The 26,726-nt window shown below is 35.5% G+C and overlaps 1 protein-coding gene across 1 annotated transcript in view; it reads left to right on the plus strand.

Moving 5' to 3' along the window:
• Window positions 1–26,726, plus strand: part of SLC1A3 (solute carrier family 1 member 3) — a 62,323-nt gene that overhangs the window by 14,863 nt on the left and 20,734 nt on the right. Inside the window, exon 3 of the mRNA XM_080572897.1 lies at window positions 5,441–5,578. Coding sequence (XP_080429023.1) covers window positions 5,441–5,578 — 138 coding nt within the window. The remainder of the gene's footprint in view (window positions 1–5,440; window positions 5,579–26,726) is intronic.

The following is a 26,726-nucleotide window of genomic DNA, read 5'->3' on the forward strand; positions in this document are numbered from 1 at the left end:
ATGAAAATAGCAAAAAAGTCACACACACACAATAATAATAATAATAATAATAATAATAATAATAATAATAATAATAATAATAATAAATTGCTGCAGTACTTAATTATCTAATACTTATGTTAGGCACCTAGCATTTAGGTTCATCAAAGTGGTGTCAAAGGGAACATGTCATTGTACCCACATAAGGAAAACCAGAAAGGAAGGAAGGATCAGGTAATATAAAGGGGAATAAGGGGAATGGGGGGTGAAGGGAAGGTTAAGTATAAAATTGTGAAAGCAAAAAAAGATGAAGAGCTTAAGAACTATTATTGTCGGCAACTTAAAGTATTTCTTATCACTTAGAGAGGTTATTTACCTGTTTGCCTCAAGCAAATACAGTCGAAACCTTATCTGAAAATGGCTCTTAAAAGAAAAGGTGTCAGAACAAAATGCTAAATTAAGCAGAAAAAAATGACCCAAAGAACAAAAGCATTCATTCCAGGGCTCCACAGGAACATAAGAATGAAATGGTTGTGCAGCTAACAAAAATATACAATGTCCCATTAAACTGGTAGGAGCCTGATTCTCTTACTGGCTGTAGCCCAACTTCTGTTATAGAACAAAATGTTATTTGCTTGCTGGTTACAAGATATTCAGAAAGATCACTCTTAACAGTAGTTATTTTAGTGATCATTCTACCTAGTCTAAGGTAATCTTTCCCAGTTATGACGATACTTTCTATTTCTTGCTTGAAAAGAAAAAGTCTGTATGTCCACTGTTAAAGAAAAGGATATTGATGCAGACCTCATTTAACAGTGTTTTGAGATTTACTGGTAAGAATCAGAAGATCTTATTGAAAGGGAACTTTTGCACCGTTATTAATATATCATCCAGTAATTTCCTCTTGAAATAGGTTTGAGTGATTTATGATGAATTAAAGAATAAAACTGCTGGATTTTGTACTTTCTGCATGAAAATATAGAGAGCATAGACATTATAAAAATATACAGTCCAAATGTTATGGGTTTATTTCCTGTGTGTTTCTGATATAAGAGAGAGATGAAAGACTTATAAGGATTCATTACAAAAATTCAGAATTCACCTGTTTAACAGAACTGCTGCTATTGTTCACTTAAAAATATCGTGCCATTTCTTAGGAGCTTCCTTATTGCCTTAAATCATCAGTTAGTTGAAGTAGGGGGGAAAAAAAAATGTCCTTCTCTCTTTATTAAATTTTCATACCTAATTCATCTAAATAGGCTAAGGAGGAGGATAGACTTCCCTAAAGTTCTTAAGTAAGCATTTAGATCGGGGTAAAACCCCGCCTATCATCTTCTAAGAGTTGTGGTTAATTTTTTTTACTGATGTGGTGTTTTAAATCCATGTGTAGATGTACAACATTTATCTATTTCATCTATGTAACACAAAGAATTGTGTGAAACAGTTTTCTACCACTGTAAGACCAAGGCATTTTGTAATGTAGTTAAGAAAGTTTTCACTTTTTCCTTGAAGTATTTTAAAGTTCATTTGCAAATATAATTTGATTATACTCTGGTAGATTAATACTTTTTTTTTTTATAATGACCACAGACAAAAAAAAAAAGTTCCATAACTAAACTATTCCTAAAAAAAGAATAGTTTAAAAAATATTTTTATTGCTGTTTCAGACCCTGATTTTAATACTCAATTCATAACACTTTGATATTAGTCCATTTCAGAAACTTGATATAGAAGGTCATACGTTTATTACCAATGTTGGTACAATGTTGGTTACAATGATGTTCCCACAGTCTGAAAAGCTTCATATGAAAACTGCTGTTTTCTTTCTGGTATTGCAGCATCTGAAAGTGAAAAACTTATGCAAATCATCAATGTTTTCCTGCATTAGAAATAAACAATCCCAAATCATATCTACCATTATTGTTATTTAAATTCTATCACCATCAACCTTGTTTTCCCCTTCTGCTCCTTGAATTTTTAAATTCTCTCTTCATATAAGTTGAGTTTTATTTTGAACATCTACAGTGGAACAAAAATATTAAAAAATAGTTAAGTTTAAAGTTTATTCTGATTATCATCAGGATTACCTGTAAATCAATGTTGCCATAAATTTGATTGTATCATTGAGAAGTGCACCTCAAAACCCATCTTTTTATAACTCTAACCCGATTATCTTCTTTAATAACTGTATAAAGTATTCAGCAATATTAGTCTGCTGTACTACTATACACATGCAAAATTCATCTCCTTAACTTAAACAAACACTACCGATTTTTGTACAGGAAAAGGGAAAAAAAAAAGGAAGAAAAAAAAAAGAACTGATTCTGTTAAGAAGTCTACACTTTCTTGCAGTGTGGATAAGGTACACCATTTACCATTTGGGAAGTTAGGCTCTGATATTGTAGATTAGTTGTTCTTTTCTGTTATAGAGGGTAGACAGAAACCTGCACAACAGGTTGTGGGAGAATGTTACACACAAGGCTTTGTTTAATTACAATTTTCAGAATTAATCAGAAACTTGAAACTTTTACTGAGAAAGGCCAGCTCCAGTATTTACTCTTCTCAGCCTTGATTGTGGGGCTTGCTGATCAGTACAACACTAACCATGCACAGGCATGGATGGTTGTTGAAATAACTGCACACCTTCCAGAGGTTTAATACCTCATACCATGTCTAATTTCCAGAATTCATGTTGATACTTTGTCAATGTGCCTGTCTTTAAATTATGATTGTATGGTGTTATCAGAGAGGTTTTAAACCTGTGAATGTTGGCCCTGAATTTAGCGCTATCTTGCCAACTTCTACTTGTCTGTTTCAATTTTATATTTTTTTGTTAATAAAACTTCGACATGAGGTAATATCTAGTATCTAGATATTTATACTGAGGACTGAAAAAGAAATTTCTTCTCTCTATTTTCTAAAATCAAGAGAGGATGGTAAAACCATGCTATTCTTCTTTCATTAACAGACTACAATCAAAAAATTTAATTTCTTAAATTCCTTCTTCTGCATGTAAGATCACTATGTTAATACAATTTTCAGACCTTTGAAGCAATAGCAATTATATTTTACAGGTAGGGAAACTGAGTCAGGGGAACTTATTTTGGCTTCACATAGATCAATAGCAGTGCTAAGATTAAGGCTGAAGAATTAGAACCATCAGATGTCAGCCCAGGTCACCAGGGCATATTCCTTCCATGTTGTAGAATTTTTTTCTTGTAAACTGCAGTGGCAGGCAATACTGTAATAATGCACAAAACATATTAGGACAAAAAAAAAAAAAAAAAAAGGCTCAACAGGTTTGCATGGTGCTTCAGAAACCTACTCTTACTACCAATAGTATTCAATGAAACTGCCATCTGTTTGGGCCCTGATTCTTTCTTAACACACTTTGTACAGCTTAGACAGTAGAGGACCAGATAATAAAGCCCTTATAGTATAGCATAAGGACTAGTTCTTATAGCAGCCTTAGAAGCCCTCACTAACTTCACAGAGGTTTTGTACTGGTGCAGAGATTAATCCATGTGGAACTAATTGCAGGACTGTAGCCTAAGTAAGAGACTGGTCTATCTCTATTTGCTTGTTACCCAGTTGTCAAAATGTAGTGCTCATTAAGTGCAGAAACAAAGGGTCCAGATGAATTCTTTATATCTGAGAAATGTGTTTCCCATATAAAAGGAAAATAAGCAGTAATACTGCAGTGAAATTTAAAACCTTATTGAAAAGAAGGGAACTCTAATGCAGGTCTTCTGAGGCCCTTTCTCTATGTGGTTTATGATCTACTTTTACTTTAAAAAAAATCTATGCAAAATGCACTTTAACTACCTGAGTCCATGGAATATGAATGAGGCTAAAATAAATACCTTCCACTGCTACACCTGTCTTCTGTAGTGTGAGCTCCATGATTTGTACTCTAATTCCATGATTTTGTACTCTCCAGTTGTACTCTAATCACTTTTCCGCCATCCTGTAATATTGGAGTTTTCTGTCCTGCGTTTTTCTGGACTCTTCTAACCTAAATATTATAATCTACTGTATGGATTTACAAATCAAAAATCCTGTTTAAAAAACAAAATAACAACAACAACAAAAAACACAAAGTGATCAAGAACTGGACCTAGTCAATGTTATAGCATTATCAGGGCCTGCCCAAATTCTAACAAGCTCTAGAAGTGAACTTGAGTGCTCTACTGCCTATCATCACTGACGATGCAGTTCCATGAAAAATTTTAAGACACCTGAGTTTACTTGGCTGCCAAAAAGGGCAGTCACACTCTTCTTCAAGGCACATTTCTACCTATTCCCTTGTGGAGCTACCAAATCTTGTGCAGCCACACGAAGAAGTCACCTTAGTGAATTGACCTGGCTGAATATTAACCCAGTAAAATAAATTATTTCTGTGACAGTAACAATTCTCTGATCCAACTTTCTATACATGCGCAATTAGCATAAATGACAGTGCTAGACAGTGGGCAAGAACATGGAGTCAGGAGTGCAAAAGACGTATAGTTGAATTTCACTACCTGTGTGGTTAAGGAGTGCTCAAGATACAGCCATGTGTTGCTCAGCTTGATATAGAAAACCTACATCATATAGGCACCAAACTATTTAATGCTCAGTACATTGTAATGAGTAGTGTCAATTAACCAAATAATGAAGTAAGAAAATAAGGCAATTCGTGCCAGGTGAGGAAGTCCTAGCTGAGAAGTGTGGGTTGCCATATGTCAGCCTGTCTATGGCTTCCATTTTTAAATATCTGTCAAGTACCATTTATTTGTTCATAGCAAGACAAATAGATTCAGGCACTCCCTCACCCCACACCCTTAGGCACTGAAACCCACCACATAATTATCCAGCAAGACCTTCCAACCCCCATTAAATGCTTCTTTGCATGTGCTTGTGTGTCTGAAGGTAGGCATGTATAAAGCCTACTTACATCCTGGTGCTGTTTTGCTGGGTAAAGATCTAACCACAAGGGGATTCTCAGCTAAATCTCCCCTGGTTATCTCATCCAATCTGAAGCATGTCTACAGGATCAGGCCCAACAGAGAAAACAGGCATGGACAAGACTTCTGAGGGTTGGTGACTAGTATGCATATGCATTACATGTATGATTACACTCAAAATCTCAGAAGTCAAAGCACTCTGCCGCAGTCGTGGGGCACTGTTTCCCTTTCATTAACACTCAAGATGTACCTTTTACACAAATTCTATTTTGTAAAATTGAAATGCAATCAACCTTCTGAATCTGTTACAGTGAAAAATAATTCACTGGCTTCAGTAGGACTACTCATATAAGTAGCTGATGTTTGGGAGAGAAAATCAGGAGTGCAATCTAGAGCACAGTAAAAAATGCATATTACAATCAGGTATGCCAACTAACTACTATATACAGATATACATGTTCAGATGTTACTACTACTTTAGAATAACGTTATGACTATCTTTTCTCTCTCCTCAGGTGTAATCCTTGGATTTTCTCTCCGATCATACAAGATGAGCTATCGGGAAGTCAAGTACTTTTCATTTCCAGGAGAACTACTTATGAGAATGCTGCAAATGCTGGTCTTGCCACTAATTGTGTCCAGCTTAGTCACAGGTAAACAAAAAAAAATTATTCTGAAGTTTTCTTTTAATTACTTTGATAAAGAGGCACACAGTGAATAACAAAACAACAACAAAAAAGAATATTCCAAGTGATAGAACAGAAGTGTTAAGAACTACAGGGAAAAAAAAGAAAAGAAAGAAAGAAAAAAAAAACCAATACTGTTTCTGTTGCCGTTTTAGGGACAATGTAGCAAAAGGTGTGAATACACAGGCACACAAAAAAAAAAAAAAAAGAAAAGAAAAAAAAAGATGCTTTTCCCATTTCCCAGACAATCTAACTGTATAAGTTACTGTATGTAGCTGACTCTGTATACCACTTTCTTCTCCTGCTTTCTAAACATATGTCTTCCTCCACAATGTCCTACAGTTATCAAAGAGAATAAATCTCAGAAAAAAATATTTCCAGGAACCAAGAAAATTTCAACTATTGATTGTGAACAATAGCCAGTGCTACTGATCTGTAAAACATCCACCTCCTGTCCTCTTAGCAACAGGTTAGAAAAAATAGGTTATATATATAATATAATATAATATAATATAATATAATATAATATAATATAATATAATATAATATAATATAATATAATATAATAATAATAATAATATATATGTACTATTTGGAAGAAAGTTCATTCCATCAGTTCTGGTTTTATTTCTTCTGGTTAGCAACTCTATTAAGTTTCTTCAAGCTGTTCCTTGAGCTACACATATAATACTTAATTTCATGTGATCATTTATGTCTTGCCGTTCCACCTAAGTTTCATGAAAGACCTCTCTTTTATGGATGTTCAGGATGTACCTGTGATGTGTTTATCCTATTAATTATCTGAAGAAAATAAAGTAAATTATTTAGACTATCAGCAAATTAATGGTACATCTTGGAGAACCTAATCATAGCATTTGCTGTGCGGTCCTAGGACCTAAACACCCAACACACTACCTTAATTGTCGGAGGATCCAGAGACAATAAGCTATACACTATTCCATTGATTTTCAAACATTTTAATATTAGGATCTCCTGTTAAATACAAATGAGCCCAGACCCCATCTTTAAAGATACTAAAGACTACGTACATATATAAACTGTTAATCTAACAGCAGAAAATTAGGGTATTCAGGGTTGTAAAATCCTTTGCCTTCACATATTTCAAGGAGAAGGAAAAGCTTGTTTCTGTATTATATGAATACTTGTTTCATCTTATATGAATACTGAAAGCTTAATGCATTCTGAAACTAGATAAATTTATGAATCTTGTAGTGGAAACAGTAACAGGTTTTATTCCCAACCAGTGTATAATTCTGCTGCCCATTATTTCTCGTATCTCCTTACTGTCTTCTTATCCCTTTCACCTCCAAAAAAAAACTCCCCAGATTGGCTAGGCATCAGTAGAAGAACCGTTGAAAATAGAAAGGGAGAGACATTTATCTTTCTTCAGTGTCAGCTGAGACTCCTGCTGCTACTCCTGCTACTATATTTTGTAGGATGAGTTATTGAAGCAGAAATTACCTGCTCAGTTCCTTCTAAATCTACATCCATAATGGTTCCCTGAAAGAGCTGCAGACAAGACAGGAAGTTTGGTAGATCAGCCTATATAAGGACTTGAGTTCACTTACTTTCAAAATTCTAAGTAGAAACCCTTTGTTCAGGTATAGATATCCAGATCCAGAGTCACAGGTGTCACAAGGATCTGGCCTTGCAATAAAAAATATACCAAATATCAAAATACCAAAACAATGAGTTTACAGCTAATTCTACTCTGGAAAGAATCTTCCATCCCTGTATTTAAACAATACCCTTCTTACTAACTGTTTTTTTTTTTTTGGTAATGTTCTTTTACATTACTCTATCAAGATTTCTGGCAAAGAGAATGTCATCTACCTATAAGATTTATCTTATTATACAGGTGCTTCACAGTGTTTCCCTTGTTGAGTGTATTATTCTTAGAGTTTCCCTTTGAAGTACAGACATTTATTATCAGGATGAATAACAAGAGTTTAAAATTCCTTAGTCAGGAAGGGAATTATCGCAGAAAACTCAATGCAATTTCCAAATGAAGTATTTTATTTTATTCTTTTTTTTTTAAAAAAAATCCTTAAATACAACAGTACCACATCCTTTTTTATTGGATAAAATTTCCCCCTTTTTTGCTAAAAACTTTAGAAAATCTATTTTCTACACTGAGTGATACCTTATTTAGCACATTATTTATAATCATTACAGCTATACTACTGTACAATTTCATAGACACTATCAAGGTATTTGTTTCACACATTATAGGTTAATTCATTGGATAAAAGTCTTATCCTTCTTAAATAAGTTTTAAGACCACTCGGTAGTGCATCCATGAGCCAAGTCTCTTATTTCCTGTATTTTATTTGGCAAAGCTGTAACCATAAGATTCCTCCAGGGTCTTACATGCTGATAATGTAATTATTTCTTCCCACTGCAAATTATCTAAATAAATATTTTTACTGTTTGTAGACATGACAATATCTCCCAGAGATGATGTTCTGGGTTTCCATTTGCATTCATGTTAAGTGTGTGCAATATAACAGGTATCAGAACATATGATGTCTGAAGTATTAGAAATAGGCTTGGCATGATTACATTCCTTTGCAAACTCTTTGAAAGGCAAATAAATTAGAATAAAAATGAAGCAATAGTTATAGAAGGTATGGGCTGTTACATTAGAGAAAGATAAATGGATTAAGTGAAGAGCCTTGCTCTTCAAGTAAGCAGTTCTGACAGTCATTCACAGACTCTCACAAGGTAAATACGGTTAAGTCAATGATTAAGTCATCTCTGTCACATTTCTCTAAAGACCTTTTTGGTGCTTTCACTAAAGAAACATTGCAGAATCCCATTTAGAGGTTTTTATTCACATTTGACTTGTGACTTACCACTGTTGCATGTGGCTCAAGCAGGTATACAGTTTTCTCCATGAGATTCTATCTTTTGATGTGTATGTTACCAGGCATGTACTAACATCTGCTTGGGAGAAAATTGAGGTTATTTGCATACCTTTCACCATCTTTTATTGTTTATAGGAAAATGGGATTATATTAATATCTGTATTCTTCATCTTCTGTGGTTTAGGCACAAATCCTATGCATATTCTATGCTGGTCTTTACAGTCTTACAAATGTGAGAACTCTTAAGTCAGCATTCCCAATCAGTATTTCTCACAAAGCCTAGGGCAAAATTAAGGCATAGTATATGGAAGTCAACAAAAATAAACAGCGACATAGAGAAAATTCCCATTATGGGTTATTTTATGACTAAGTCTGGACTGAATTCTTGTACAAACACAAGGCTGACAGTTTTGTTCCACTTCTGTTTTGAATTTGCTGCAGTTATAGGAGTTCAGAATATTTTATACTTTCTTATTTTATTATAACTCGAAGCATTTGACATAAACAATTTGCTTGACATAATTATTTTAAAATATACATTGTCCCTAACAATTATATAAAATAAATGTATGTGCATATGCTAACAATTCAACTCATCATGAAAAAGGCAAAGACTGCAAGATTTACATTACAAAGACTATATGTTAACATTTTTTTGATCTGTTTACAGAAAGAACATCATGCCATTAAAATTCCAGCTCTTACAAGTGGCCCACAAGTTTTGTCTGCATGCTTCATTTAGGCAGAAAGTTTATGAAAATAACTAATGACCAGTCATTAAGAAGTGTAGTTAGATCACAATGTATATAAAAAAAGATGAAACTAGAGAAAATTTCTAAGACTTATTTGCAAACATTTTCACAATTATGATCGCAGTTCAGTTTAACAGACATGCTCTATCTTTCTTCCCAAAATTTTGGAAGCTTGGACCACTACTTTTAAATGAAAATAAACCAAGATTAAATCCAGTGCATTTCTTTCAGGTATCTGTGTCTGGTAAAGTCCAGCAAAACATAAAAGCCCAGTCAATCTGCACATTGGTCAAACACAGTAAAAAAACAGTCCTGGAATATTTACTAGCTTAAATCAAGATGGAAGAAAAGGAATGTGAAAACAGTGAAACAGAGTGGTCTACTGACTGCCAAAGATGATATATCAGGTCAGCAATAGTAGAATCAAGCAAAGATTGTGATCATGAGTACCAGTGCAACACACGGTGCAGTAGGTGATAATGTTTGCCTGAAGTGTTAATGGGAGCAAAGCTGATACAATAGGAATGAAATTTAATCACAGATCAGGATTTTGTGTGCACAAAAAAATAAGACTGTGAATTATCTTATACAAATGGAGGCTGTATAGTAAAACATACAATGCGTTTTACTATATACGTCAAGGATGGGTGTGGACCTCAAAGACGAAAACAATCTGTAGTTCGTAGTATGTCTTCTTTGATATTAATTTCCCATTCTAATTCCAGTTATGACATGACCCTCTTTCATGGATTCTGAAAGATACAGAAACTTCTCTGTCTCTGATGTAGCCTTTCAATGTCAGACTGCAACACAGACAACTGCAGGAGACACAAGTGACTTTCCTTACCCAAAGTCACAGGCATCACAGTTTTTGTCCCCAGACTTCTTCAGCATATGCACAGTATTTACCCCTACACAAACTACAGAAGAAGCTGATAAAGTGCAGAGACCTGGGATTTCCATGTGTAGATTTTTACTGTCCTGTTAACTAACCACAGATGTAAGTGGTTTCAACTGATTTCAACTATCAGTGGTGTGCAACAAATGGTGAAAATGCTAAAAGCAAGTAGCAAGGAACACGGTCTATCCCCTCAGCAAAATAAAAGCAAAGGCACATGGCATGACTCAAGTAATAAATTGAAACACGAGCAGAGACCATAATTAATGCTAAGTTGTTTGAAAATACCTATAATGAAGCAAAGATAATATTCAATGAAATAACTGAACAAGAAATAGTTTCTAAGCCACTCTATTACGTAAGTCAGGAAAAATGCAGCATCTGGATATGAACACAGATTCAACTGGTGAAAAGCCCAGTTTTGCCCAAAGCAACTTAGGGATATAAAATGTGGAAAATTAATGCTGTGACATGTTGTGTAACCTTAGGCAAATCATGTTACTTTTTTGTATCTGTACTTTCTTTCTCTTTTCAGACGTAGTGCTGGCAAAGGTGTGTGTAGGTTTCTTCTATTTATTTATTTATTTATAGCTACTGGGCAGCAGAGATGACTATATGCTGAAAACTTTAATTGAGACAGGTACATTAAGCTTTCATGGCTCAGCAGACACAAAGTGTATAGCTATTGCATTTATATCACTGTGGAGATGGAAATAAACTTGAGCAAATAATTACAGCAAGAATGGTATGGGGCCACCACTGAGCCAGTTGCTACAGAAAAGCTACACCCAATGTTACCTGATTTCAGCTAGCTATGATGATATCACCATAAAACAGATATGCATAAATTGACTGTTTGTTTTAATAGATCCATCTGTTTAACAAGAATGTATTTGCCATGACATTAAATATAATTTCTCCTGAAGATAGCATATGGTATGATGGACCTAAACTAGGTTGTATGACAGGGAACTGTAATACAATAACACAGCCTTCCACATCCATACGGCAGCTGTACCCAGTCCCCCATAAAGACATAATTCTAGAAAAGGCTATAGTCCCAACTTATTAAATTTAAGAAATGATGTTTTGTATCTGCCTTTCCAATATATGAGACAGTACCCATCAAGTGTAACTGGATGCAAACACCATTAAATATTACCAGTACATCCTTTCTCCACTAAATTATAAGCATTTTTCATTTTGACATTTGTAATGTCCCTTATTAACACTTTAAATTAATAGCAGTGTACATAAAGTGCCAGAATTTTGAATTTGTTTTTTTCTAACCTCCTGCATCAGAGAACACAAAACAATAGGAAGGTTTCGTAAACAGACCTCTGCATCACCTCTTCAAGGAACAGGCTGGGAATCCAACCTGTGTCTAGTTTTGTAGAAGCAGAAGCCACACTGCATAAAGTCTCCAAGTAGTTCCAGTGTTGTCCTGTCTTCTCACTGACAAGTCTATTGTGGGAAAAATACTATCACTTACGAGGTCCCAGGTGCTGTCTTTTCACGCAGAAATGTTTCAACAGATGGGAAATGTCTCCCTGATTTCCGTATGTATAAACATGGACATAATCCTTACGTCTGTTCTACTGAGTCTTAGCACAGCACCAGCAGGATTCCAGAGAGGGAACAAACGCTGTGAAGTCAGCAATATTCTTTTCCCAGGAAGAAAAAGGAATTCCCTTTAATTCATTCCAGCAGAACAGACCTATAAACATCTTGGGCACCCACAGTAATGCTGGAAGCCAAAAATCAGTCTTACTTTTCTGTGTTTCAGCTTAAGAAATATATTACTGATTCAGTTCATATAATACATACATAACAACTAAGAAACAATTAGGCCCTGTTTGTTCAATTTAGCTGATTACCAGAGCAATAAATCCATGTCCAAATTCTAAAAATTGCAATTTTTCCAACATTTCCAAAATTCACTCATTTTGTATGTCTTCACAAAATTATTTTAGAAATCAGAGCAATGAAAACCCATCAAATCAATGGTAAATTTTGTACTGATCTTGGTTGAGTCTAGTTGGGGCAGAAGAACAAAACTGACAAATTGACTTTGAATGAAGCACCTTCTAGATTACCAGTGTATTTGAGCTGCCTGCAGATATGTAGTAGTAAGCTTGCTAAGAGAAACCAATAACATCCTCAGAACTTGTTATTTTTTTCTTATGCCTTTCTTTTAATACAAAACATTTTATTAAACAAATAACATCTTTTTTTATTAAACAAATAACATCTTTTTAAGGCAATTTTCCATCTTCCTCCCACTCCCCCGTATTATATAAGCATGTCATTGCCATGAAAAATGAATTGCATGGAAGATTTAATTTTATTTACTTTTACATTTCATGCACACATCAGTTTATGCATTCATATGAGTATTTACATATGCAATTTGCATAACTGGATGACAGATAAATACTTTTTCCACAAATAAAGGAAAACTCAGACTTCGATTTGTGTGTCTCCAGAAAGAGACACACATGTTCTCCATGGATGAAAATATGGCTATGCAAGTTAATAAGTTTGTGAAAATACATTAATCTTGTAAATAGGATCCCTTGCAGGAATACAAATAAATAAATATATAAATAAGAAGAAATATCACTACTAGTACAGATTCAAGTTCTACAACAATTTCATCTTGAACTAAAGTGTATGGTAGATTAGGGCCAACAGCACCTAAAAATCTACAAACACTTTGCTAGAGAAGTAACTTTTACACTATGTTTATAAAAGTAGAAGGAAGAAGGATGAAACTTTATACACATTTTACTACACTACAATTACTGCAAACACCAGATCTTTAGTACTTGTATTACTGCTTAAACCAAATGTCTATCAAGTTAGATATATAACCTCTAATAATCATTAATTAGACAAGTACTAAGAGATGAAAAAATTGGAACCATCCTATACACAGGTTTTAAAGGGATGTTGGCAGGATGCATTTGATAATTATGTCATGTAATTCTAATACAATTTGGACAAATGCTTTTAGCAGTTACAAAATGAGTCTAAGTAACAGGGCAGCTGCATTTTGAAATATCATTAAGAAAATAAAAAGGTAGACTGGAAACTATTCAGCACCTAGAAATATCAGCTTTCAAGGTGCTGGCAATCAATCTGATTATGAGTTCCTCATAGTTTCCCCATATGGTTCCTCAAAACATATTTCCTCTACATAAAAATTGCTCCAGCAAGAAATGAACTATACCCAGTTGTAAATCAGAAAGCATTGTGAAAACCATTAATGTTAGAAAACAATAAAGGAATGTTATATGTATTTGTAAAACTAAAAAAAAAAAATAAAATAACTTTGGATAGAGCTTCTTACTCAGCAAATCCTATATACCTTAACTTATGCAAACACTGAAAGCAAGGAGCTACAGAAGGAGAAAAGATCATAAAATGAACACTTACTACGATAAACTCACTTCTAAACACTTTTGCAATAGGAAATATCCAGAATCTCTCCTCACAAGATTCTCAGAGGACAACCCCAAGTGAACTCAGATACCACTCAAAATTAGAACTTAGTAAGATGAATTTACTGCATAAAATGAGTGTATAAAATAAGATCTGTTTATACCTAAAAAGTGGAAAGTAAGCAGTAGCATAGTTTTGGAAGTCTTATTCTCTGCAATCAGTAATACAGAAACAGCAAGGGTCTTCATGAAGAAAGCCTGTAGTACTTAAAGAAAGCAAAATTCAAAATATCCTCTAAAATCATTTAAGTTTGCATACAGATCTTAATTAAAGGCTGATTTAAATTTCACCACAAAATATAGCTTTTCTCAGAGAACCATTACTTTTGGTCATTTCACAACTAAACGTCCTGTTTTACAGGTCACTACACACTGCTATTGAATTTGTGTTCTCCATAGGTTTCCAATTTATCTGGTAACTCCCACCAACAAAGGTTTTGTTTTGATTTTTTATGTAAATGCATTACATCAAGACTTTCCTTGCTGACAGGAAGTCACTGGCAGGAAAAACAAACAAACAAAAAAAAAAAACAGAAAAAAAACCTACTTGGAAGAGCTTGTAACAGTTAAAGCTTCTTGCCTGAGCACTAATGGAACAATGTAAACCCACACTATCTCTTTACCAACATTCCTACGTCTCTCTGTTTATTTCCTGTTCCTATCAAACGCAGGAGGACTTAAAGTATCTTAGAGGCAACTTATAACAATTTTTTAATTATTTTAAAATTATTTTAATGCAAATACATTTGAATTGATTACAAAGAAAACATACCTGAAAAGTAAAAACCACAAAAATATTATGAAACGTAAAATTAGCTACACTAAACTCTAAGTGGAAAAGACTTGGTTTTGCATTTTGTACAATTTGCAGTACAAAATACAAAAAACGAGTCTCCTCAGCAGTTCAGGAATTAGGACACTGAAAGCAAGCATTTTATTCAGGGTATTGAAGACTGAAACTGTAAAGAATTATGTTTTCAATAGTGAATGACTGATAAAATGACAGATGATTTAGAATGGTGCCAAGTGCAAAGTAATACACCTGGGAAAGGCGACCATACTACAGCTATACTATGCCTAATCATTAGCTCTCAATTGGTCATTAGTACAGAGGAAAGCATTCTCAGATTCGCTGTGAACGGTACAGAGAAGGTGACAAGGTTTACTAGTGGTAAGGAGTTGCAGTGAAATGCAAAGAGAGATTAAACAGACTGCAGCATTTCAGCTTGGAAAAGATACAACTGGTGTGGAACATTGCTGTAAAAGTCTACACAACTCATGAATCATTTGTAGAGGCTTAGATGGAGTAGTACTATTATATCTCATAATGATTTTTCATATTAAAGGAAACATGGGCTGTCCAATGAAATAATCAGGGAGCACATTTGTAATAAAAGAAGTACTTTTCTTACAGCACACAATTAAATTGCGCTCCACATTGGTACGAGCCATAAGTTAATAGTTTCAAAATGAAACTGGAGAGTTCACACATACAGCCACCATTGACTATTAAGCTTGCAGCTCTTGCTTTTCTACTGCTTTCACCTCTTTACCTGTAGCTGGAATGCCATGGTCTGCATCCCTATTTCTCATGCATTAGTACAACTCCATCATAGTTAATTCTTCGTCAGCTTGTCTTTGCTATAACACAGGCAGCACAAAGGTAATTGCTATAACCACTCGTGTAGAACAGAAACATCTAAACAACCAAGAACATTCCCTCAAACAAGAATGTTCCTGAGGGTGCATTCTGGGGACACCAGGAATGCTACTGGGAGTACTTGCTCACCAGCAGGAGTAATGCACATCATCCTTTCATCAACATTATAAAATCTGACAGACACAAATTACTTCCTGCATTAGCTGCACAGATCGTTGCAGAAGGACCATCTGCAGACCAAACCCTGTGCATGTAAGCAGAAGGTTTTCAGCTCTCGAAAACAGGAGACTCTAATGCTCTCCTTAGGTTCTGTACCATTGTTTTCACCCTCAAATTTTATTTTTCCATGTTTTGATAATGGGCAATTGTTGACCTTTAATGTATTATTTCAGTTTAATTGGAAAATGAGATGTAATTACTGGATCTGCTATATGCTGCCCTTTAACTATATATCTAGATTAAAAAGTTCTCTAAAACAGATTCAACTTTGTCATCATTACTAGGGGCAGAGATATTGAACACCTGTCTCTGGATAGTGCTGCTGGGTGCCCCACCTGTGTTCTGAGCAATTGATAACGAGGAATGCCATTGCACACCACAGAAAATACAAGGCTCAAGCCTGGGGTCTGGGTTCCATTGAAATATTTGATTGTCTGGAAGAGGAGGAAGACTGCTCAGCTAGCAGTTCGTCATTCATCGCCATGCACTGGTGAGGGAAGATGAGGAGGAGAAAACAGAGATAGTGAGGACAGAAATTTCTAGCTGGGGAAAGATTTGTTGAGACTACAGATATAAGAGTCATCAGTGTCTGGGATATGAGCTGCATGTTACAGTCACAAAGCAAATCCTGCATCCACTATAATTCTTTTTAACCAGGTGCCCCTATTAGTGCATATTTCTTCTTTATTTTTTCTTCCTGGCTATTTCTGAATATATTTTGTATCCTCTGGTTCAGACCTTGAGAAATGAATGCAACAAAACATAAACAGTGCCATCGTATATGCAGTGAAGATTCAGCAGAAGATATCATTGCAATTTAAGAGCTTGCCAGGTTGCTAGGAATTGCTTTCCAGTTGTGTCACAGTTACTTTTCATAGCTGATAACTTTCTGCAGATACATGACACAGGGTATTGTACCTCTTCCTTATTTGTCTGTTGCAAAGTTGTCTCTAAATTAGTGCCTGAGGCAGCCATGAACACAGCAAAATGTATGCTGAAACATGGAATCTCCTTACAGAATCGACATCCTGTTTTAATTGCGTGGAAAGTCTGTTGATGTGAACTTTTTCAGGCTCACATGAGTCTAATCTGGTTTTCTTCATGTAAGTCAGTCCAGGGTGATGTTATATTGCTGAAGATTGATGCAGAACTCACGCAACATCCCACCAGCTCCAGAAATCACTGCTTGGTTTGGTTTGGTTTTGGTGATCATTTATTCTAGGAAGTATACATTTTGTCTAGGTCTGGGCATACTCTGCCACTTCTATGTACTGCCTCAGATATTTTACATGGGCCACCCTGATGACATTTACACAAAGTCTTTTTCCTTTTACTCTCTCTAGGACTTGATCTCCGTAGGTTTGACTGAGAACAGTGATGTCACTGATACACACCACAGCAAAGTCAATTACATTCACTTAAAAGCCCCATGTCTCTGTCTCTGGAAGGTAGCAAGTATCATCCAAATTCCAGAAATGGTGAGAAAGAAATCTCTACAGGCCAGTGACTGTTCTCAAGGCTGGCTTTTCTTGAGTGGCCTGTCTCAGTGCTTCTCAGGTCAACAGTGGTGGTGTGTTTAGTTTCTCTCATCCTGACCCAGAGTTCATTACTGCAAAGCATGGCACTGCCATCTGAAAGAGGGACATGTGCAATCTGTGCAAACACAGATTCCTTAGAGGTTTGCACAGTTAGCAGAACAGGGCAGTTTAGTGCATCACAAACTCAGTTCCTGCTGTTGTGAACACATCTTGCAAAATGTCAAGAAAAACAGCTGGAACGGTTAGCTCTTAACTTTTGTCTCCTCAACTCATCTGACACAATTGTCCCATGTACCTCTGTAGTTTTTTTCTTGAAGGGACCTTTTTCTCTGCAGGAGTTATACCAATGATGTTCTACAAAGAGAAGTAAATTACGATACGGAAAGACTTGTGCAAAAAAAATTTGTCTCATTATTTATGGGGCAATACCATATGGGAAGTTAAAAGATCACATTCTTTACAGTTTTACACAATTGAATAACAATTCAGTTCTAATACCTAATATGAAATATGGGAATAAAGAAAACATTAGAGTGATCTACTCTCCTGCCATCAGAAGTGTTCAGATCTTAATGATATTCTTAAAGACTCATCCTCTCTGAATGTCAAATATCTAAGCATATTTTTATTCCTTGGATGTGAATAAAAACTCAAAAGTAGACTATACCCTGAAAACCCTTTAGTCAGACAACAACAAGTACTTGTTCTACAAAATGTTGATTTTTAAGTTATTCCAATATTTAGAGAGCTTGACATGTAATTCTTGAGTAGTTAGAGCTGTCGATTCTAGTATTATTCTTTAAGCAGTATACTTTATCACTACTTCATGGGAGAGTTTGAAGGGCCTCATGAAGTTGCCTTACTTAAGCATGTTTTCAGGAGCAGGTTTTTAATGGTAACATACTTAAAGAGAATTCACATTTTTTCAGATAATTACACCTTTTCTTCCTCAGGCAATTATGCCACTAGCTTTTTACTGGTGGTCAATAAAAAAAAGTAGTGGAAGTATAATATTTGCACTAGAATTAACATGCTGATACTGTTTTCTCCCTCCATAAACAGCTCTACTTGTATGCAAAGCTAAATACTTACTTTATTCTAACATTTCACCACCCACTTCTAATTTAGATTTGAATATTTGATAAAATCAGAGATTCTCCAGTGAATATAGCTCCTTTTAAAAGCTAGTGAAAAAATAAGTTTTGGTCGAGAGTTCACCTAATGAATGGCTTTTTCATTAATGAATACATTCTTGCACTGAAAATCAGCCTTGTCTAGTATTTACAATTGCTGTACAACTTAACTCCCCCGACCCTGAAAACAAAGCTAGAGAACATTAGCTTACTAAGCCTGCTAATGTCTATCTCACGGCTAATGAAGCTGTGCAAAGGACCTGCAACCACAGAGAAAATAAAGCTTTCAAATTCAAGATGTTTGATGTTCAATGATCATTAAAAAGTAAATAAGCTTCTTCTCTGTTCCGCTAACATCACAGTCCAAAAATAACAGTAACCTAAAAAACAAAACAAAACCTAAAAAACCCCTTCTCTTTCATCTGTTCAGTTTTAAAGCATTTGATATTTTCTTTGGTACCTCATACCTCTCATAGAAATTCACATGCTAAGTCCTGCTTGTAAGCAGATCATGCCTAGATGGCTCTGTATATCACTTGAATCATGGAAGCCAAAACATTTTTTTTTTCAGCCCTACTTAGCACCATAATATCTCAGAAAAGAGTTGAATAATATTATTAAAAATTGATTTTTAATTGCCTGATTGCTACTCTCAGGCATTCCAAAGGAAGACTTAACTTCTTCCCATTGCCTCCTACAAGTCTGTAAGGTGGGGAAAGACAAAGCAAAAAATGTACGACTTTGATGTTGCAAGGCTGTAACTGAATCAGTGACCCAGAGTTCAAGAGGTCACAGAAACAAAGGAGAGAAGAGAAGGAAAACAAAAGCCCATTCACATGAAACTCCAGTTCCACACTTTCATAACGAGTTCTCAGAACAGCCTTAACATCATTACCCAACTATGAAAAAAAAAAATCCAAACTGTAATGGCAATTTAAAGTGTAATTGACTAGTTGCAGTGAAAGCAATGACTCCTGAGTAGTATTCCTATGGCATATTACCAGTGAACTTTGTGGGTTGGAGTTCGATGATCTTTAAGGTCCCTTCCAACAAGAGCCTTTCTATTCTATGATTCTATGGCCTTAAAATCACACACACACAGACACACAAAAAAATAAAAATAAATAAGTTCTTGCTAAAATTCATGTTTGTTACCTTTTAAACTCTTGGGGCGGAGATACGGTGTAAAGAAAACATTATTTCCTCCTATGGTCTGTAAAAATAAGTAAGTAAATAGAAATGTGCTAGTGATCTCATAAATTAGGATGTTCTTATTTATAATTAAAATATTAGCAGGCAGATTATAAGTAGTGTTTTAAAAAGCTGCCAGTTCATAAAATTGAAAGTGTCTTTAAAATTTTCTTTGCCATGATGTCTGTATTGAATCCCATATGCTTCAAACAGGTGTTGTATACTCGATAAAGGAAGTCTCATATTATTTCTCAATTCATTATTAAAAGAAGATTCAGGTCTTGATGGCATGCAAAAAATATGCAGAATTTTTCTTATCAAATCCAAGTTAATGTTATTCTTTGAAAAAGGAGAATCTAATATAATCTATATTGTCAAATAAATTCAAATTCTAACGCAAATAGTGACATAAAAGAGGTGGTAAGGACCAATCCTGTGTATTTCCTTTTGACACAGACAGATATTACTATCTAGCAGTACATATTATTTGTAGTATCAGAGACTGAGGCCCCACTACACTAGGTGCTGCACCAAAGTCGCTGTGGTATTGGTGGCAATGTCTTTCAGGATAAACTTCCCCAAACTGAGAGAATGTTATGTCTAAACTGCTGACTTAACTGTCATAGATATATAACAGATATTTTAAAATCAGTTTGGGGAACAGACCGGCAACAGCAGTGTGGAGCTCCATTCAAGTTGATTTATGGTGCTTCAAGTGAATGCAGATAGCACTACAACTTGGTGGAAATTAAAATTATACCTGAGATGTGAGAAGAGAAAAGTCAGGGAGCACAGCAAAAATCAGTCAAGAACAACTTATAAAAGTATACACAGTGTTGCAAAAAAGTACACACTAAAAAAATGCCTGAAAAATGGGAAATAATATAATAAACTAAAAGGATTACAAGAACATGTAAACACCAGCATAGTGTCTGTATCACAGACAAAGCAGTAAGCAACAGCTCCATGAGCAGCTCAGATAAATTCTGTGCAAGATCAATAGATAAAACCGCACCAGACGATTAAACTGCTAGCTTGAAAGCAAATTGAAAATTTATCACTTTGGGGTTGGACACAGAAGAACCAATCAGTGCTTTGTCACTGGAAAGATTTATTAAAGACGGCTGAGCTTTGATTATTAACAAACCAAAGATAAATTCTAGCTACTGCAACAACAACAAAATACACCAGATTATTTTGTGAGTGGGCAGTTACTACTGTAACTTCAGATTATTCCAAAAAAAATCATGTGTTGCTAACATATCTAAAGGCAATGTCATGCAGTTCTTTCCCAAAATACCTTAGTATTGCTGAGTTAGTAAAGAAATATGATGTCTCAATGTTTTAAAAGTTTCGCCAAAATTAAAATATGAGCAGAAACCTGATGGACAGGTTGTTACTATACAGACTAGAAGCACATCACTATTGTGAGTCACATCCAAGTGAGCAAAACTTCTTTCCAAATGATGGCTGCTGCATGAACTTAATCAGTTTCAGTTTCTAGTGTGCAATCATCCAAATAAGAAATACCATCACTGTATTATTGGAAGTTTTATTGAACAGCCAAAAATTGGCTGGCCATCAATGCTGGATCACCTTTTGAGTGAGGTGACGCCTCCTTCTTAGAGCTGTGATAAATCACAGATTGGTACAAGTATTTGGTACAGCTTTTGTACCTCAAATCCTATGTCAGTTTGCAAACAAAGATTTATCTATCTCTACCTTTATACTTCTAATTTTTTAAGTCAAGCAACCTTAATTTTCCAGTTTTTAAATCTTGCACTTCACTGACTAGAATTGTGTTAATTTCATTTTTATAGCAGTTCGATAGAAGTGCCTCTTCTGACATCTATTACATACTAAAGATGTAAAAGCAAATGCATTTTTACATTAGACTCCATTACTAGCTACTGTTCCTTTAGGGATACCTTTAATCTCACATCTGGATTCCAAAGCATGTCATACTATGTTTTTCAGTAGCGGCTAAATTAGATCAGGAGTGCGTTAGCATAGTAAATAGTTTACAGCTTCATCACGTGATATAGAGCCAGTCAGATAACAGAAGCCCTATACATTTGTGGAATGCTATTTAATAAGTACTGCACATACAAAAACATGTCTTTGAAGGGCTCCAGGCACTGTCTGCCAAAACGCAGACCTGCCTTTTAGCAGATTAAAAGCTTCCACGTGTATTTTAAGGTACTTTTTAATGAAGTTTATGGAGTACTATATAACATGCTTAACAATATTCAGAAGGGAAGAGTATCTCTATCAATCGTATCTTGCCAGGATGCAGTGTGTTTTGTGTTTAAAGTAGATATTTTTGGCAATATGTTCAGAATAAGTGAAAAGTGGTATTTTTATCCTTGAGGAATACAGTAGAAGTCTGCTTTAACTACCAGCATATTTATTTCAGTCTTGTAACAACATGTCCTGTAGGATTCAAGCTGTCTTAACATGCTTTGGTTTATCAGCTAATACAATGAACTTTTTTTCTGATCAAACTGATATAACTTACCATGTTACATTATGTTTTTCTTAAGCAAATGTTCTGTGCTCATTATTTCACTCCTGATAATGAAAATGAGTAGCTTTATGCCCAGCAAGAATCTTATTTACTGGAAATTTTAGCCCAAATGTCTGGATATGAAATGATGTCTTTTTAGAATTGCACTGTACAGGTAGCAGCAGTGTTTTGTTACCAAAAAACAAAACAAAAAAAAAAAAAGTGAGCTGCTATTTTCTGTGTTCCTGGGTCTCTGGTTCTTGGCTTGAAGACAGTCAGTCCTTTGTACTCTGTTATTACAATGAGGTAACCAAAGAAAGAGAGTCTTGGTTTGAGACTGTCAGCTGTTACTAATCACTGCTCCATGGCTTGCTGTGAATCCCTGCTTGCCTCTACCTCCTGCTCTGCTTAGCACACATAAAGAAGATAAATTACTCCCTAGTTTCCCTTCAAAAAGCATATTGTTTGACACATTCCAATACTGTGAGCAAAAGATGGAATAATGTGAAGAGTTAAATGGGTATCTAAACAGACCCACAGCAGGCTTCTTCTCAGGCAGATGTGAGTTTCAGGAAATGTACTTCTCCAAACACACTCTTGCATCTTGCAGCCCCTGAGAGTAAATCAACTATGGTCTTCAGAATAGTACAGCATATCCCTTCAGTAACAGAAATATCACTGACACTCAATAAATACAGCATCTAAGTGCTATTTACGTATCTCCTTTTACTGGGGGCTGTAATACTTTGAAGTCTAAAATGATTTAGCAACAACAACCACCGTCTGGGGAAGATTACTGAATTCTTCCCTGCCTTCAGTGACTGACACAGTCCTGAGACAGAGAATAATTTTAAAGAAAGAAAGTGAAGTTTTTTGTGCAACTGTGAAAAGTATTGTGGAAACAAGCTAAGTAAGAAGAGAGCAAGGCTGTGGAATAAACTACCACAAGAACAGCTAAGGTAAAATGAGCAACTGATTTGAAACTCAAGCTTGAGAAATTTATAAACAAGACTGTATAATATACTTGCCTGTTGTATCAGAGTACTATACTTGATGGCCCAGGAAACACTTTCCAACATAAATTGCCTTATTTTTTTAAAAATCAGACAACAACTTTTGTTGACGCACTGAAACCAAGAAGAGGTTCATACCATTAAAATGAATTTATTCCACTGAAAAAGCAATATTGGTGATGAATGATGACAAAATAATCTTTCATTATCCATGGTTAACTGAAAGGTAAAAATCACTGTAAAGCCGATGGAGACTATTTGGGTCTCTACCATTGACACTCATCAGTAATGTTCTGACAGTATCTTACTATGTTTTAACATACATACCCTTTCTAATGATGAAACTGCAGCTGGAAGAGCATAGTTGCAGACAGGAGGATGAAGACCAAAGAAACACGGTCAGTTATTTACTATTTTTCCTTAGTGAGAGTTAGAAAGGGTTGGAGGAAATACATTTGCCCCAAGCACAAATTACACCTATTTGCTAGCATAGTTTGTACACTGTATCTGTCAATAAGTATTGGACCAATGGGAATATGATGTTCAGTCTGCATCACTGTGTTATTGCATGTGCAAAACCTTTCAGAATTTTTAAGTGTGATTCAGCATCAGTTATCACTGAGAGGTATCCAGCATCCACATTCAGATGTAACTCAAACCAATAGCTTTATGAATACCAGAAATATATACATATGGTGGGGTGGGAATCCTCTAGAAGTTGTTTTTTTTCTTTTTCTCTCATCATATGCAACCTTTCTTTTTACTTTAGTGGTGAAGAATCCACAGAGAAAGGCACAACACCTTATGCGCTTATGTGGATTCTTGGGATTATCTTTATGCAGATTTTTTGGAAGGCAGTTCTGGCTTGAGAAGCCATGGCCCTCCAGAGCTCTCCAGAGCCCAGGTGCTCTTTTACACACCTTTTGTGCTCTCCTTGTCATCCAGCTGGTGCATGTTGTTTGCTCAACTGTGTGGTGAGAACAGAGACAGCTTAAAGATAAACAGTGCAAAGTGAGGAACACAGAACATGCTTTAGAAGCACTGCCACCAAATAGCAAAGGATGTGGTCTAACACTACAGACAACCTGAAGTAATGGCAAAGAGCTGCCAAAAGGACTAGCTGTCGACTCCCAGACATGCTCTCCTTCTGCTTCCCTTGTAAAAATTTTGGTGTTAATATTACACCATCCTGAGGTGATTCAGAAGACTGACAAAAAAACTTACCCTACAAAAAACAAAGTAAAGAGTTTTCTGGTGGAGTTGGACTACAAAGCTGTGGGGCATGACTTCAAGAGCCTCTCTAGACACTTAATTGGCTCATTATATTGCAGTACTACATCCCAGCCATGGGTTTCATTAGTCAGTTTGGCTTAATCACAGTCATGTAACTTTGGATCAAACATAATTACTACTTTTCCTGTGAGATTTGTCAAATGTTCTTAATAGACCAGGAAAAATTATTAAACCATAGAATTTCATTATTTAAATTTCCATATTCATATAAGAATAAATTAAATTGAGATTTGGGGTTAGCTTGTCCTACTGGTTCATGCAAAAATGCATGCAGAACTATATTTTAGACTTGTACTTTATGGGGTTTCAGGAAATCATTAGCTGTATTAATTTAATATTCATTAACTTCACTAATACATAAAGTTTTTGAAAATATTATTTAGCTTTTTTCTTTGCAATTTTATTCTTCTACTGCTATTGCTACTAAAAGAAATAATCTTGAGTTTGGACTAACACGGGCCCTGATCTTGTGAAGGACTCAATTGTCAAAACTTTAACTATTATTTGACTTTTCTTTTCTGGGAATGCTCAGCAGCTATTAGAATAAAGCTTTAGAGATTAATTAATCATGTTAATTAAAGTCAGGCAGTACTGCCACTGTCTTTTTCTAAATAATGTTTTTGCTTAGTATTTTTCTGTCAGGATATTTTACCATGACCTTGCACAGTGCTATTCATTTCCAGAAATCCTCATCAACATACACAAAAGAGATTGTTCTTACAGTCTCATACTGAGCGTTTACTCATCACACAGTGGTTAGTAGATGTAGGGGGTCGGGAGTAGCCCATTTAAGACTGCTTCATTAGGAGAGTGAACGACAACCTAAAAGAAACAAAATTAGGGCAACACTCCTGAATCAACAGTTGCCATTATCGCTGTTCTACCATAAGACTCTTTAACAAGCAAATGCAATTCCCTAACGAAGAGACTCCAAATAATAAACAGGAAAATAATTAGCAGTAAAAAGATGTTCTGTTCATAATGCTTTATTTTTAAAAACTGAGTCTGAAACATCAGTCTCAGAAAATTTATACAAAAATCTACATTAGCAAGAAAGTACCGTCGGTACAGTTCTAAGATATTGAATAAGAAAAAAAAAAATAATGATCTCACAAAACCTTCCTTTTTTATTTGCATCAGTGAATATTTATGAGGACCATACTGCACAGTTTGTTCTACATGCACAATCAGAACTGATTCATCATTTTATGTATTTTAAATCTTCTTCATTGTGCATCAAAATTAATTTTAAAGTAACCAAAATTTAAAAGTATTTTGCACATATCTCTTATACAAAACACAAGAATTTTTGTCTAGGAAAGCAAATACCAATAGAGGCACTTCCAGATTTAGATATTTCAGTATTCTGTATTATTTAGACTCATAAGTACAATAAAAATATAATTAACGTGAAACCAGTAATAATATAGTAGCTATTCAAGAGAACTGTTGCATGATCATTTCATGATAATTTGCAGACCCATGAAGAAATTAGCTGAACAATCAGAGCAATCAAATTAACAATTCAAAATTTAGCAAATTCACCTAACTAGATTTTTTCTCCTTTTCCCTCCATCCTTTCTTTCTCTTTCTCCTTCTTTTGCAACTACACTGCTTACTTGCTTGCTGCCTTTTCTATGTCCCAAAATATTTTCATTTCTTCCCCAACACCTTTGTTGAAGAACCACTTAGGCTTTGCTTTTTGTCCTGGTAAAGGAGAACTCCTTATTACATCTTTATTTCACCCACAGCATGACTGATTCATCACTTATTTCTCAAGAGAGGAAAAGAGTGTGTGAAGGGAGGGGACAGGCAGGGGTATGAGTCTGTTTGCAGTCTCACAGACTTATGCCTGCCCCCTTCTTTCTTCCCTTCCTTCCCTCCCTCCCCATCAACACTTAAAAAATCATTCCCATTCACGTTGTTTGCGAGCACACGCTAGGAGGAATTACAGGCGCTCTGCTGGGGGTTGCCTTGACAACTCCAGGGCATCCCTGTGCATGGGGACCGGTGGCCCAGCAAAGTTTCCCAGGCCCCTTGGGGAAGGGGAGGGAGGAGGAGAGGAGGCAGTGAGAGGCAGAGAGGCAGGAGCCAGCAGCCACGGGGAGGAGAGAGCAGCGAGTGGGATGAAAGGGGCACATACATCTCCTGTGGGACAACGGGAGTTTTGCTGGCTGGCTGTGAAAAGACACACTGAGGATACAATGGTTTGTGACACATGAAAGCTTTGGAGTGAACTTTATTGCTTCTTCATTAAGGACCCTTCCAGAGACCCATTCAGCTCTACGAAATCCTGTCAACATCTTAAAACAGAAAGAAAACAAACCCCTTCATTTTCTCATGTTTTAAGAACAGATTTTCAATATTTTTTAGATAAGTCTTGCTGTTGGTGTGCTGGAAGCTTTTGCAACTTTGGCCCTAGAAGGTACCGCATGTCCATCCTTGGCTTCCCATTAACTCCTGTGGGTGGGAGGGAAGGCTGCCCAGCAGCTCCCCAGTAAGGGCTCTCTGAGGTGAGAGC

Source organism: Anser brachyrhynchus, assembly GCF_964034855.1.
Source record: "Anser brachyrhynchus genome assembly, chromosome: Z".
Classification (NCBI taxonomy): domain Eukaryota; kingdom Metazoa; phylum Chordata; class Aves; order Anseriformes; family Anatidae; genus Anser; species Anser brachyrhynchus.